Source organism: Triplophysa dalaica, chromosome 11 (assembly GCF_015846415.1).
Source record: "Triplophysa dalaica isolate WHDGS20190420 chromosome 11, ASM1584641v1, whole genome shotgun sequence".
Taxonomy (NCBI): domain Eukaryota; kingdom Metazoa; phylum Chordata; class Actinopteri; order Cypriniformes; family Nemacheilidae; genus Triplophysa; species Triplophysa dalaica.
The window spans coordinates 20369367-20385048 of NC_079552.1; the positions used below are offsets into that span (position 1 = coordinate 20369367).

Genomic DNA, 15682 nt, shown 5'->3' on the forward strand with positions numbered 1-15682 from the left:
AGGGAGAGAATGAATAACAAGGTTTTTTTAAAGACACAAGACTGTGTGACGGGCAGAGTGATGACACTGACACAAAAAAAGTATGCAAGTCGGCACCGGAGGGTGATTTTATAACCTCCTATGGGTGAACATTAAAAATTGCCAGAGCAATAACTTATAAAGGGTAACCCTCTCCCCCTAACAATATTTTCTTTTATGAATCGATTAATTCAACACAAAACACAAACTGTGTCTTTATATTGCATATGAAACTGTATTTATAAAAAAACTCCAATAGACCCAATATTTACATAAAACACCCAATAAAGAAATCAAAGCAATACACTAAAAATTTAATGTCCATAAATGCATAAGCAAGATAAATGCATAAGCAAGAGAGTAGTGGCTTAGCTGATGTCCATGTGCTGTTCAACCATGAGTATGATGAAATGAAAGTCTTTGTAGCTTAAAGGAACTACTAAGGTCAATTCACAAATTCACACAGTAAGCCAAAAGTAAACGATGTAAGCCTAGTAAAATTTGTGTTTTCGAACCTTACCATAGTAAATATTGGTATTCATCTGCAGATTATCAATTTACTCTAGTTAATAATAAGAGCTGTGGCAGTTCTCTCAGTATAGCGTGTTATAAGATATTCGTCTCCATTTTCTTATAATTATGTATACACTCACCTAAAGGATTATTAGGAACACCATACTAATACTTTGCCTTCAGAACTTCCTTAATTCTACGTGGCATTGATTCAACAAGCTGCTGAAAGCATTCTTTAGAAATGTTGGCCCATATTGATAGGATAGCATCTTGCAGTTGATGGAGATTTGTGGGATACACGAAGCTTCCGTTCCACCACATCCCAAAGATGCTCTATTTGGTTGAGATCTGGTGACTGTGGGGGCCATTTTAGTACAGTGAACTCATTGTCATGTTCAAGAAACCAATTTGAAATGATTTGAGCTTTGTGACATGGTGCATTATCCTGCTGGAAGTAGCCATCAGAGGATGGGTACATGGTGGTCATAAAGGGATGGACATGGTCAGAAACAATGCTCAGGTAGGCCGTGGCATTTAAACGTTGCCCAATTGACACTAAGGTGCCTAAAGTGTGACAAGAAAACATCCCCCACACCATTACACCACCAACATAATTGCATGAATGAGAAATTGAACAGGTGTTGCTAATAATCCTTAGGGTGAGAGTATATTGCTGCCTTTTAAATGACACATAGGACTGGTTTAAAATACTGTCTTGAATATTTATTTATTGGCAAATAAAAAAGAACGGGGGCAAAAAGAACACAAGGGAGGGAACACAACGTTTCTCTTTTTGGAAAAAGTATGAAGCAAAATATAAAATTTTCAAATAAAAATGAATTGCAGCCAATTGTTGTCAAATTAATGGGTTCTCCATACAAATGCACAAAATGCACTGGATAATACAGGGCATTTCAGTAAAGCCCTCTTCATACAGAGATCCTGGAAAATATGCCGAAAATGTCTCCTGGGATGACGGGATCGGTTGATTTTCGTACACACTGCCATTGATTTTCTGGAACCTGTGTGTGCATTCACACACATGTGATGTGTAATGTACTATAAATGTAGTTAGGAACTTAGCGCTGTCATGGTGAAGGAATTTTCCTTGCAGTGATTTTCGCTTTTTTCAATACTTTTTATGTAGCCTATATATTGGTAAATGCAGAAATGTCATGAAACAGGGGGCAAAGAACCCAATTGCAGGCAGCCGTAGTACAGGGGGAACAAAAATACTTTTATTATAAAATAAACACAAAAAAATCCCACAGGGGGTAAAACAAGACACACTATCAATAACAAGAACAGGCAGACTGGAACTAGACTGACTAACACTAAACTGAGATAAACAACTTACATCTGACATACACCAAACACTTACTAGACTTGACTAAACATCCAACAAGAACAGGAACATAAACATGAACATGAAGCACACAGGTAGGCACAACAGCTTCGAGGGAGTTACAATACAATGAAAGAGCACAGGACAAGAAACGAGAAGGCATTATATTTATATTGGGAGACTAACCAAGGATAATTGACATGGGGCATGTGTGGGTAATGGAACACTCAGGGAAAGCTAACGAGGAAACGAGATGGCGGGAACAGAGACGAGGACCGGAGAGAGAGTATAGGAGACCGATAGGGCTATGCCATGACTCCACCTCAAGACCAAGAATAAACATGACATGATGGCGGAATCATGACACAGAAAACTGAATGAGACGCAAGAACCAGGGTACTAGCCCAACCAGCTGAAGCTAAATAGCCTATAAGAAAAATATGAATATATGAAAACAAAGCAAATAGTTTGGGATTGTTTGGTGCAAATTTACGGAACCTCAATAAAAATTATTACAGAACGCTGGGCAGTTTTAATAAAAAAATTGTCAGAAGTCTGATTTTAATAATTTAACTGCAATATAAAAGGCAATTTTTTTGTTTTACATGTTTTTGTTTAGAAAGAACAAGCATGCTCAGGTAGGCTCAAATCAGTCTGTTAACGAAAATAAATTCCTCCACGTCGTGTACATCAAGAGACACACAAACTTGTTTTAAAGGTTACCAAGCTATCAAGTTTATTGAAGTGCTCTACCATTGTACTTTTATGTTGATTGATAAATTAATTAAAAACTTGCTGCTTTTAGAGGCGACCTACTCTCTCTCAATTTCAGTTTAAATGCTCGGGACACATACAACACTCGAGTCCTCCGAAGATAATGCGGGTAGTTCGGTAATACAGCAGAAATGTGTATATGAACAAAACGTGTCCATTACAGGCTGCTAATGCATACGCTCACGTTCAATCACAGTGCATCAACCATTTTTTTCCTTGTTTACAGCGCTAAACATCCCAACCAATCTTCGCAGATAGCAGTCAGATACCATCAGTCATACCCATTTACTGCATTATAAGGGGAGTTCCCTTTCTGTCGGTCTCTCGACAATGTGTCGAACCGACAGATGGGGTTCGCCCTTGAGAACCTATCACTTTACTAGGCCAATGAAATTCAGCAGCCCTCAGCACTCGACGGTGAAATCGACGGTGTGTTGAGCTGCACCAGGGGCCTCCCTACGGCGAGATTTCCGCACTGCCAGCCATCGAACAACCCCCTGGGTGGACGATGAAGCAGAAGGTACCCCTAGTCCCCCTGTCACGGTCCCTGGGCGCGTGGCTCGAGCTTCTAACACCATAACGGTGGCTACGGCAAACGGTCCGTCTCGGCTACTCAATCCAATTCGCCAGACCTTCGCCCAAGTTTCGAAGCATCCTCTCAACATAGATCATAGGCAGGGATGCTTCCGCCGAGATGACATCATCATCAACAAATAAGGTGGGGGGTTGCGCCCCATCCTAGATCTGCATACCCTGAACAGGCACCTGCACAAGCTGCCTTTCAGGATGCTCACGCAGAAGCGCATCCTGGCGTCTATCAGATGTCAGGATTGGTTCATGGTAATTCACTTCAAGAACGCTTACTTTCATGTCTCGATTCTACCTCGTCATCGCTAGTTCCTATGGTTCGCTTTTGAGGGTCAGGCATATCAGTACAGAGTCCTTCCTTTCGGTCTGTCCCTGTCCCCATGCATCTTTACGAAGATCGTGGATGCCGCCCTCACTCCCCTCAGGGACAGAGGTGTGCGGGTACTAAACTATCTCGATGACTGGCTTATCTTGTCACACTCTCGAGATCTGTTATGTACACACGGGGACCTTGTGCTCCGGCACCTAGATCGATTGGGACTACAGGTCAACCAAGAAAAGAGCAAGCTTTCCCCCGTGCAAAGCACCCTCTTTCTCGGTATGGAACTCAACTATGTCTCCATGACAACACGCCTGTGCACAGAACTCTTTGTTGAACTGCCTGAAAATTTCAAGCAGACAGCGGTATAATATAAATAATTTCAGAGGCTCCTGGGCATGGTATCCTCGACGGTAGTGATACCCCTCGTTTGATGCACATGAGACCACTGTACCACTGGCAACAGAGTCGAGTTCCCTGGAGAGCGTGGGACACCGGCAGCAGGAGTGTGTTCATTATGGCTCTCTGCCAACGCACCCTAACCCCCTGGTCTTCATTGACCTTTTTACGGAAAGGGGTCCCTCTCAGGCAGGCATGAGGCTCGTGGTGGTGATGACCGACACCTTCCTGCAGGGCCCCCGCCTGCACTGGCATATCAAATGCCTAGAGTTGTTGGCTGTGCTACTTGTACTAAAGGGGCTACAACTTCTCGTGCAGGACAAGCACGTGCTAGACGTAGCGTACATCAATCAGGGTGGCATGCGCTCACGGCAACTAACACGTTTCGCCCGACGCCTCCTCCTGTGGAGTCACCAGGTGATCCGCTCCCTGAGAGCCACATATATCCCAGGCGACCTGAACCAGACAGCCGACACGCTCTCTCGTCAGTCGACGCCTCGCGAAGAGTGGCGACTCCACCCCTGCGCAGTCCAGCTCATTTGGGTGCAGTTCGGGCAGGCTCAGGTAGACCTGTTCGCCTCCCTGGACACCACCGGGTCCACTGCTGCGGGACAAGCGGAAGTATGCCTTCCCCCCAGTGAGCCTCATTGCACGGACCCTGGACAGCAGGAGAGGCGTAACCCGACCTCTTGGGACTTTGAGATCCTGGTGGGCCTTAAGTGGACCCCCTTCGAGACCCTCTGAGACGCCGCTCTTCCTCACTTAACGATGAAGACCGTTCTCCTGATGGCACTTACTTCCAACAAGAGGGTAGGGGACCTACAAGCATTCTCTGTGTCCCCTTGATTGCATAGAATTCCGGTCTGACGATTCTCACGTGATCCTGAGACCCCGGCTTGGATACGTGTCCAAAGTTCCCACCTTTCAATTTCGGGACAAGGTGGTAAACTTTCAGACGCTCCCCACCTGGGAGGAAGATCCAACCACATCCGTGTTGTGTTCAGTACTCGCACTGCGCCTCTACTTGGACTGCACGCAGAGCTACAGGAGCTCTGATCAGCTCTTTGGTCTGTTTTCGAGGTCAGCAGAAGGGGAGGGCTGTCTCCAAACAGAGAGTAGCGCACTGGATTGTGGACGCCGTCACGACGACATACCAATCCCAGGATCGCCCGTGCCCACTATCAGTGAGAGCTCTCTCCGCCAGGGTATAGCTTCATGGGTACTGGTGCATGGCGCCTCTCTGGCAGACATCTGCAGAGCTGCGGGTTGGGCTACGCCTTCGCAAGGTTTTACAACCTCCGCTTAAAACCGGTGTCAACCCGCGTCTTGCATGGCAACCGGCTTCCCACCTTTTCTAAAAGCTCTGTGACCCATTGCCTACCTATCCATAGGGAGATTACAATTTCAAGTGCTCACGTCTGTAATGCCCAGGCCAGTCAGCATCGCTTCGCTAGAGATTGTGATACGGCACAGCATTGTGGCGTTTTCAATAGGAACCCCATCTATCGATTCGACACAATGTCGAGAGACCGACAGAATGGGAACGTCTGGTTATGGATGAGGGAACGAGACGTTATGTCCTTCTTGCCCCAAACACATGCCGACCGCTGCAGTAGTCGTGAAAGGCTCTCAGGCTCCTCAGAACTAGGGTGGATGAATGCAGCATGCCGTCTCCCTTTTATACCCGGGATAAAAGTACAATGTTCTTTAATTTTTCTCTTTTTCAGGATTTTTTCCAGCACAGCACAGGCACATATAAGGATAAGAATAGCATCTACTGTATATATACATGCGTGACCTTAGGCCCGGTTGATGATTTATGTAGGAGAATACTGTTGAATTGCCGGTTATGACTAGAACATGATGGCCTCTGAGGACTGGGAGGAAGTACTTCATTGCTCGCAGCACAGCTAACATCTCCAGGCAATTTATGTGCCAATGGTGATGCTTCTCTCTCCATTGCCCACTGGCTGAGCGACCTTCCACTATTGCCCCCCAACCTGTGAGGGACGCATCCATCGTCACTGTCTTCCTGTGACAATGCACCCCCGATTTCAGACCTTGATTGATTCAACACGTGCTGGAGACAACTGTGCCTGCATCGTTTCCGAATCCCACACTACCCCAAGAAATCCAATGCTCTGTTGAGGAGTTAAGTTGCTCTATTTGGCATTGAGCCGTAACCCCAGACTTTTCATATGGTCGAGATCTCAATGTCGAACCGCCATCTCGTGAGCCTGTGCTGATATTAGCCAGTTGTCTATGTAATTTAGTGTGCGGATCCCTTGAAGTCTCAATGGAGCAAGGGCTGATTCCATACATTTTGTGAAGGTGCGTGGGGAGAGAGCTAAATGTTTTTTTACAGAAAACTATAACATCCCTAATATATATTTATTATTTAAAATATAAAACTATTATTCTAAGATGAAACGTGCATTTTTTCATTTTGTCTTATAGAGAAAGAAGGAAAGAAAGATACTATGCTATTTATGCGTACGTGTGCTTTCAACTGTTCTCTTATATTTAGAATAAATTTTAGGACGAATGTTTCTGTGAATCATGATTTGTTCGTGAAAGCATCGGTATGCAGCTTTCACACACAAATTTGTGTGAATGCATGCTAAGTGAATGAGACCCATTGTCTGTGTTGAATCGTGACGGGTGGTCACCCTAGATGTAAAGCATTGATCTAATTGAACAGCACATTTCATCGCAGGGACTCAACACTATTTGAAAAAAATCCTTGCTTTCTCGCAGCACAAACGATCGTGCGCAGTGTGAAGGGCTTCATAGGGATCTATTGTTTTTATTCCAGCGCGTCAACACGTCTCACATTTACGTCAACCCATCTCACGAAGTGACATATTGTTTGGGGTTGTTGTTTACTTTACTGCGCCCATTGTGCAAAGACTTGGCACTAATCAGATTTTTATTTTATGTTTTTTCTCCTCAGACAAATAACAAGCAGCGTCACATACTTCATGCTTTGAGTATGATGGGAAACATCCCTCACATCACAGAGAGATACTCAGAGGAACTACGAGAATTAATCAGACAAATGCTAAGCTGTGACCCTAAGAACAGACCTTCAGCTGAAGAGATATTAGCAAAATCATTCCTGAGTGATGCAGTAGGCAGAAACAGAAGTACTCCAGAGGCATTGCTAAAGAGTTTCATGAGGTCTATCAACGCCTTTGATAAGGCCTACGACAAGCACTATAAAGACATGGAGGTTTTAGTTAGTGAGTGGGGAAGAATCACAGATTCAATGGAGTCTACACATTACAGCGCCACAGCAGGGAGTCTGTCAGGTTCAGTGATTGGAGCAGCTGGGGGAATCACTGCATTAGTTGGTGTCATTTTGTCACCTTTCACTCTTGGAGCATCTTTGATTGTAGCTGGTGTTGGTATTGGTGTTGGAGTTGCAGGTGGAGTAACAGGAGCTGCTTCCACCATTACGAATACTGTACAACAAAAAGCCCTTAGAGCGAGTCTTGAACAAATTCAGCTGAAGTATAAATCTGTAAGCGAACCAATTCTCACACCGCTAAATACATTGAGAAAGGTACTGAGAAAAATCCAAAAGTTCAGTGCTTTTTTTGGCAACGCTGTTGACAACGTACAAATATCGTGCAATTTAAACAAAGGTAGTGTTTTGTGTGCCACACAACTCATGAATTTGGGTCTGTTAGCAAATATAAGCAGAATTGCTACTCAGACTGCAAGAGTAGGCCGAGTTGTAGCAGAAGCAGTCTCAGGTGTGTTAAGTGGACTGTTAGTCATACTCGATGTTGCCTTCATAGTGTTGGATTCTGTGGACATACACCAGATGAGACAGGGAAAAGTAGATGATCCAGAAAAGGTCAAATCCAGTGTACTCAAATCCATTGCAGAGATGAGGAAAACACATAAGGAACTTTGCAAGGTTCGGAAGGAAATACAAAAAACAAGAGAGGAACTAAAAGACTACATAGAAATGGCCAGGGTGGCAGTGGAATAGACAAAGGTTTAAACTGTTTAAACATATAGCTATTTTTTTAGTCTGAAAATTGGGCAACAATTGGGCACTTTTATATGTTTTTTTTTTCAGGACTGATTTTTTCGGTCCAGTTATACAATTTGTTCATTTCATCTACACTGCAGCTCTGGAGAAAAGTGACTTTATTGTCCAGCTCATACAATAGTGTTGATTCAATCAGATAAAAAAAAATGGGTGTCCCCAACTATGCAAGCCCTAGATTGACTAGAACCCAAACTACATTAAGTGACGGAATGGAGGAAAAACGATATAACCATTATACACAAGTGTTTTCTTTGATTATGAGTAGCATTTATGGATTAGAGTTTTGGGGTATGTTTTATAATCGTTTAAGTGATTTGTGGGTAAATAAATGAGAGCTAAACATGTAAATTATTCCAAGGTAATATTCTGATATCCACAAAATATGAGAATATTCTTCTTCAGATTAATGTTTTATTAATACACTTTACTAACATAATCATTTCTATAATACGCAACTGTAATCTTAGTTGTTTTCGTGTTAACCAAGACACACTGATTATGTTTTACAAATAATTTTTCACTTATAATTTGCGATTTCTCTGAACTTTAATGTAAAATGAAAATTTACTAATAAACAAAGTAAAAAAAATCCATTTTGTGTAATCTTTATTAGTGTTGTGCTAATGGAGAGACACCATGCGTCAAACATGGAAAACAAACTGCAAGTAAAGAAAACGAAGATGCTGGGGCGGATTGTTCCTGTTCTAGGGACATGCAATATACACAGACTCTCCACTCTCTAGCACCTTCAAATGCATAGAGGAAAATATGTGACACACCCTCAACCAGATGTGTACTGTAGAATTTCCTTTGTTTAGCTGACCACAAAGTTTTGAAATAAAACATTTTGTCACCTAATGTCAATATAGAATTCCTAAAATGGTGAAGCTCCATTTACATCTTTTACAATATTTGTATTGTTTTACAGTATTTACATCTATTACAATAAAGTTACTCAATAGTTACTAGAATTTTCAGTCATATCTATGAAGTATTTCAAACAATAGTGCTAAAATGTAAAAATTGTGTTTAAAGTCCCTGTGAACCGGAAGTTGCGATCTATTTGTAGATCTACTTCCGTATTCTGAAACATTTCCTAGTGAATAGGAATTTCAAAGGAACTCTAGTGTAGATTTGTACTATGATTTAGCCTGCGCTTTTTACTATCAATTGATTTGATGTGTAAAAACAGCTGTTGCAGGGATTTTGACATGAAACTGACAGCAGAATGATAGTTGAAGGGGAGGAGTTAACGGGTGCTCCGGCCAAGCCGTCTTAATTAATCATTTGAGAAAAATAGTCATTTCAGGGGACGAAAGTACATTTTCAGATTTTATTTTAAGATTATCAGGGTACATGAATTTTAAAAAGAAAATTACCCACATTGGTTAGCTATTTACTATAGACCCTTTAATAATTCATGAATAAATAAAAATTGTGACTTTAAAGGGAGTCTTGAAAAATAGCACTTGAAGAAAAGTTAATCACCAGCCTTTTGAGGGCGGTTTATACTAGAATTCATGACATATCAGTGAATGATGAGGAGCTTCTGGAATTCTTAAAATTCAAGTGCTGGATATGACTTAACTGTTTTGTTGTTTTTGTCACATGGTGTAAAGGAGCATTACCCATGTTCATATTGTAATGAATGATGAAAATAGGGTTCAGGGTGTAGTAAATCATTTAATTTATACCAATTAATATAGAGAATCACAATGTAAATAAGAATTTGAATGTAATTGCACATAAGACATATTATGAATATAAGACACTGTAAATCTGGGTGTATGTAGGCATCAAAGATTCCAATTAGTTTGGGAATAATAACACAATGTTTAGAGTCTTGTACTGCAGAGAAACATCTCATGTCAACTCAGACTCTGTTGAGCTTGGTCACAATAAGGACACGCACAGACTGGTCAAATGAAGAACAAACACAAAGTCCCTGTTTGTCGGGACTCCAGTCAAGACTAGAAATGGGTTGTGTAGACACTGTGACATTCTGCAGGAGATTCACAGTCCCAGCGACGCCCATGTCTACATCCTCTGCATCCTTTTTACTTCTTTGAGCTGGATACTCACTAGAAGACATAAGAACAACAAAAATATAATAAATATAAATAATAAATATAATAATATATTTTATTATAATTAAATATAATAATAATAACTCACTCTTTTATCAAACAATTAATAACCAGGTATTCATGATTAAAGGTTAAGGCATTTTAAACATTACTTAGTTTGCATGATTATATTTGTCCTGTTTAACCTTAGTGTACATGTGAAAAATCACTTACTATTTCCATAAATGTAGATTACCCGCTCCACCAGTTGTCATAAAGATGTCACGATTCTGAGGTAAATGTCTCACCTGCCATATTGTAGACTTATGAGCCTGAAATACAGAAAGCAGATGCGTAAAACACACAAATGTTTACATGAGTACACAACTCAAGAACAACACTTTTACAGAGTACAGATACAGGCTGTTCACACATAGTGTATTCATTTCCTTTGAAGCATACAAAACAAAGTAAAATAAAGTATACCCAGCTGTGTAAGAGACAGGAAATAAAACATTTTTAAATAAATCCTCCAATGAAATAGTGATATTATTCACACATGTTCCAACAATGTTAAAAGATAAACTCAGTAGCAGGTTGAAATACCTTTTCAGACACTGAAGCAAAACCTATGGTGGGGTGCTGAGTCCTCATGTCAAATACATGAAATCTTCCCTCTAAAGATGTTGCCACTAGTTTGTTCATGTTTATGTCTTTTCTGTCAAATTCAACACAGCATACCTGTTACAGAAAAGAATTTGGTCATTTGGAAGCCGCACTGTGTCTGTGTGTACACGAGGCATTGCACCACAACAGCTTGAGTTTGGGTATACTGCTTGTCGTCTCTGCATGTTTTTCTTATAATCATATTAACTTGGCCAGGATTGTTTTCTGATGATGATGAGTTGGAAAATGTAAATTTGTGAAGCTATTCAGTGAATAAAATTTGAAATGAAAGCAAGCTATGGAAGGGAATCTTCACTGACCGTATTGGAGTAGATTCCATTTTAACAGGTGTATGTGCCACACGTTTAGTGCAGTCACAGTGTCATTCAGCATTTGTTAATGAACACCAAAAATTTATGGAAGAAACATGTAAAAATCAAAACAAGCCCTAGTCAAAAAGCGTTTCCCACTTACTCCATTTTTTATATTCGTCTCCCATCGTAAAGACATATTTCTAAGATCAAAGATTTTGATGTCACCGTTGTCATATCCAGCACATACACAGCGGTCTTGGTCATTGAAAGCATGACCTTGAAATAAAACAAGACAGTTAGTCAGATTTTCCTTTTTACAAATAGTTAACAATTTCCCATGCGAATACACTCATTTCAATAAATTGAAGTAAAATGTAAAAATTAACTAGTTCAAAGTTTGACCTTCAATATGAAAGCCAAATACACACCAAAGGCAACAGTCCAACAATCTCTCTTTGTTTCTCCCTCCCCTGGCTCCATGTTTGCCACAGGTGTTTCTTTTTGTCTGGGGTCCCAAACCTTAACTGTACCTGTTGGCCAGCATGACACAAAATCAGGATTAACTATAAATTGAAACCAAACAATCTAAGTTTCAGTACACTAGTTACCGTCTCTACTGCCAGTAACAATTTCTGGGGCCCCGTCCCCAATGCCCAGCCCTCCCACTCCATCAATGCTGTTTATGATCTCCTTGTGTGCTTTCACTGAGTATACAGGACAGTCAGGAACTTCAAGATTCCTGGAAAGCAAAGAGTGACATTACTTTTACTTTCTCTGCCTGGATGGTGAAAAAGACCAAGGGTAGGAACAAAAACCAACCAAACGTTAAGACTGCCATCAAAGTCTCCCGTGGCCAGATGCCTCTGCTGGAGAGATGTGGCCCCAAATGTTCCACATTTGATTGGCTTGGCCTTTTCTATCTGGAATATACAAGTATTGTACAGGTTTGCAATATTACTCATAGTCATGGTATAATTAAAAACTCTGCCAGCTTTGCCAGAAGGGACAAGAATAAATGAGATAGTGGTCTAGTGGGTTAAACCACTGAACTGGTAAATCAAAGGTTGCTGGTTCGATCCCAGCATCCACCACCAGTGTGTCCTTGAGCAAGACACTTTACTCCATGTTGCTCCAGGGGGATTGTCCCTGTAATAAGTGCACTGTAAGTCGCTTTGGATAAAAGCGTCTGCCAAATGTCTAAATGTAAGTGACTTCAGTTTGGCTTTAGAAGATAAGCAAAATACAGAAGGTGACATATTTTGTTATGGTGTATCAGATGGCTCTTTTTATTTAGCTGACAGCAGGGCTGCATGATATATAAGAGCAGACTGACAGTAACATATTAAAATGATGATAAGTGTGATACAATAATGCTTAAAGTCTGTCAAATCAGTGTAAACTACATTAACATATTTAAAAACTGAAAACAATGTAACAAACATACTATTATACTGTTAACTAAAACTTTGAATGTAACTTTTTGAAATATTAATATCATTCAGTTATTGCAAACCATTGCATTATGCATACTGCAATATTCTTATATGTGTTGTATGAAGAAAGGCAGCATTGAGATTTCTCGAAACTTTTGTGTTCTTATTAATGAACTTTTAGCTTTTTGCAGGTTCTTGAAAGGCTACACAAAAATTAGGATGTTTCATCTCTATATAAAAACGATTATTGATCATGTTAAATATCAAATACATCAGTGTTTAAATTAAAGGAAAAAAAATCTAAAAGGCGAGCTCGAGGTAACCACGCACCGCTCCACTGTTGCCATGACAACCAGATGTTTGGAGTTTTCTAGAAACTATACAAACAGAATCAAATCTAACTCTACGAATAGACAGGCAGATAAGTGTTTATTTGTCTAATGTGAAGTTAAACAGCTCAAACCTCTTTGACAAGCTGCAGTTCCCCGTGTTGTATTTCATAGATCTGAATTACTCCTGTTCCTCTGGCCAAGTTTCCCATACAAACAAACTTTGCGCTGCAGGGAATCCATTTACTCTCAAAAACAGTGTAGTTTAAACTTTTCTGGATGTGCGCTATGATTTGCGGTTTCTCCAGTGATGTTGACATGTTTTTGGATTTAATTAAAACGAGAAATAAGTGAAAGTTAAATGGCTTGAATTGTTTTGACTGATCTAATGTTACCTCTGCACAGTGCGCTCGTGCGTTTCCTTCATTCAGGACCCACCCTTCCACAATACATAGCTGCCCTACTAGTAGCCTGATCTAAAAGAACTACAACGTCAAATTTGTAAACACAAGTAAGGAGGGTAAATTTGTTTATTTGTACAAAAGGGAAATTAACTAAAGAGTCACTGTTAACAACTAAAGGGCAGTATATGATTATTTCAACAGCACATGGCACAACTCGGACAGCAATACGGTCCTTTCGCCAACATGGAGGACGCCACATGTTCATAACAAACTTCTCCGTTGAACTGCAGTTTTTATAATAACATATTTCGATGGAGTCGATAACTAACACAGCAGCTGATGTATCTGTAAGTATGGACAGTGAAGGTAATCCAGACGGATTTGAGAAGGTGAAATCAAAAAAGAGTCAGAAACGCAAGCGGGATGCTGGAGAAGTGGACATGGACACGGTAGCAATCAAGAGACCGAGCTTCCCACCCATATCAGGAGATCAACTGAGGGTATTGGACCATATCAAACATTATATACATGTCGTCTGGTATTACATTAAAAGAGACCATGAATTATATTGGTAAAGGAACTAGTGATCAAATCAAAGTTTCCACTCGTTCTCTATGTGCGCACGCGCTATGCCTTCTTTAATGGTTATTACATCACTTAATAATGTCATAATTTTATTCAGACCCACACATGTGTGTATTATATTTATAGTTAACACTTTACAATAAAAAGGAAAAGAACCATATTTAAAGACTGAAGGGTAAATGACATCTGCTTTGTCAGATGTGTGGGACCATTGATTCTCAGTGTATGACATATTTATTATCGTTTTTTATAGGGAGGTGTGGATGAGATGCGTAAAGTTCCTGTTCCTGCTCACCGTTACACACCTCTAAAAGAAAACTGGTTGAAAATTTTCACCCCCATTGTTGAAAATCTGCAGCTTCAAGTCCGGTTTAATCTCAAAACAAGAAATGTGGAGATTAAAGTAAGCATTAGCAAAGTCAATATGGCTGTGTCTGAAAAATGCATCATATTATTTGTTCAATTTAATAAATTGTTCTCTTATTTAACAGACATGCAAAGAAACTCAAGAGATTAGTGCTCTCACCAAAGCTGCAGATTTTGTGAAGGCCTTTGTTTTAGGATTTCAGGTGGAGGTGAGTTAATCGGAGCAAACACGAAGTGTATGAGATGCCTATATTGAATATCACCAAATATCATCATCTGAAACACAGAGAGATTTTTTTAGCTCTGTAGTCCAGCCATACTTTCAGTAATTTATTATTAAGTTTGGAATTTGTAGTGATGTGTTACAATGTCCATTCACAGGACGCACTGGCACTGATCAGATTAGATGAACTGTTTTTGGAGTCATTTGATGTCACAGATGGTAAGTTGTCATTAACCTGAACCAGGTCATTTTGTCGGATTGTTTTGTCTAATTTTGTTTGTGTTTTTGCAGTTAAACCACTGAAAGGAGACCATTTATCCAGAGCTATCGGTAGGATAGCTGGGAAAGGAGGCAAGACAAAATTCACTATTGAGAATGTGACGAAAACAAGGATTGTGCTTGCAGACACGTAAGTTATGGGAACACTTTGTTAAAGAAATAAATATAAATTGCGCTTTAATTATCAAATTTCGTGATCTGAATTGTTTGACACTAGGAGGATTGAATGACCAAGAGTGAAAGTATAGAGCATTTGTTTAACTACACCTCCATTTAACTTTTTTCGAATTAATACAATTATTATTGGCATAGCGATGTAAATAAGAAAATTCACACGTTAGTGTGAAAATTGCATTTTCGAAGATGTTTCGTTGCATTTTCTATGACAACAGTTCATGGTGTGCACATCTGTTAAAATGCACCATAAAGTAGTCCTGAGAAATCTGACTTAAACTTAAGTCATCATAGAAGACTTGGAGCATAGTTATTTGTTTGGAATAGAGATGCTTCTAGCTGGTTGCTTTAAGTTGATTCTGTTTTTTTTTTTCTTCTCTCTACAGTAAGATTCATTTACTGGGATCTTTTCAGAATATCAAAATGGCACGGACAGCAATATGCAACCTCATTCTTGGTTAGTTATCGTGAAAGTCTTAACTTGTGTTTTTGACCAAATGTTAATGTATACTAATGATTGCCTTTCGTTGAACTCTTAACAGGGAGTCCTCCTTCAAAGGTGTACGGCAACATTCGGGCTGTGGCAAGCCGTGCTGCCGAGAGGTTCTAATGTGTCATCTACTCATTTTCGTATTACACAGCTCATGGACTGAATTATTATCGCTGATTCCATTTGTTTTATGTCTGCCACACTGCCTTGAAAAGTATCAAACTGAGCATCAATGGACTGCTGTTATTTGACAGATTCTTTTAGCCAATGGATATTCACTGATCCTTTGAATAAATAAAAACAACAAAGAAAATGAAGTACGCTGTGAATCCAA

At 40.1% G+C, this 15682-nt stretch overlaps 3 protein-coding genes across 5 annotated transcripts in view; 2 read left to right on the top strand and 1 right to left on the bottom strand.

Moving 5' to 3' along the window:
* LOC130432091 (uncharacterized) overlaps positions 1–8581 on the top strand; it is a 29184-nt gene extending 20603 nt beyond the window's left edge. For 2 of the 3 annotated variants that reach the window (XM_056761328.1, XM_056761330.1), the window contains one exon: positions 6910–8579. In XM_056761328.1, the coding sequence (XP_056617306.1) occupies positions 6910–7956 (1047 nt within the window). In that variant the 3' untranslated portion in view covers positions 7957–8579. Of the gene's footprint in view, positions 1–6909 lie in introns of all 3 variants that reach the window. The other variant, XM_056761329.1, reaches the window with a different exon arrangement.
* A 1101-nt stretch (positions 8582–9682) lies between these two features.
* On the bottom strand, positions 9683–13253 carry dnaaf10 (dynein axonemal assembly factor 10). Its single transcript, XM_056760932.1, has 8 exons — positions 12962–13253; positions 11885–11985; positions 11674–11804; positions 11494–11595; positions 11226–11341; positions 10692–10826; positions 10320–10417; positions 9683–10100 (listed from the first exon to the last, which is right to left on the bottom strand). Exons 1-8 carry the CDS (start codon positions 13145–13147, stop codon positions 9893–9895), a joined length of 1077 nt encoding a protein of 358 aa, XP_056616910.1. The 5' UTR covers positions 13148–13253; the 3' UTR covers positions 9683–9892.
* Positions 13254–13446: 193 nt separating this feature from the next.
* pno1 (partner of NOB1 homolog) lies at positions 13447–15665 on the top strand. The gene is made up of 7 exons (XM_056760671.1): positions 13447–13731; positions 14070–14219; positions 14308–14391; positions 14564–14624; positions 14697–14814; positions 15245–15315; positions 15401–15665. The coding sequence occupies exons 1-7, from the start codon at positions 13543–13545 to the stop codon at positions 15466–15468; spliced, it is 741 nt and encodes a 246-aa protein (XP_056616649.1). The 5' UTR covers positions 13447–13542; the 3' UTR covers positions 15469–15665.
* The last annotated feature ends 17 nt before the right edge of the window (positions 15666–15682 follow it).

Excerpts from the sequence above, each read along its gene's own strand:
- pno1 (XM_056760671.1), top strand. The coding sequence starts at position 13,543 with ATGGAGTCGATAACTAACACAGCAGCTGATGTATCTGTAAGTATGGAC. Across the intron at positions 13,732-14,069 it reads TATCAGGAGATCAACTGAGG|GGAGGTGTGGATGAGATGCG; the intron begins GTATTGGACCAT and ends CGTTTTTTATAG. Across the intron at positions 14,220-14,307 it reads CAAGAAATGTGGAGATTAAA|ACATGCAAAGAAACTCAAGA; the intron begins GTAAGCATTAGC and ends CTTATTTAACAG.
- dnaaf10 (XM_056760932.1), bottom strand. The coding sequence starts at position 13,147 with ATGTCAACATCACTGGAGAAACCGCAAATCATAGCGCACATCCAGAAA. Across the intron at positions 11,342-11,493 it reads TTGTTGGACTGTTGCCTTTG|GTCATGCTTTCAATGACCAA; the intron begins GTGTGTATTTGG and ends TTTTATTTCAAG. Across the intron at positions 10,101-10,319 it reads AATCTACATTTATGGAAATA|TGAGTATCCAGCTCAAAGAA; the intron begins GTAAGTGATTTT and ends TATGTCTTCTAG.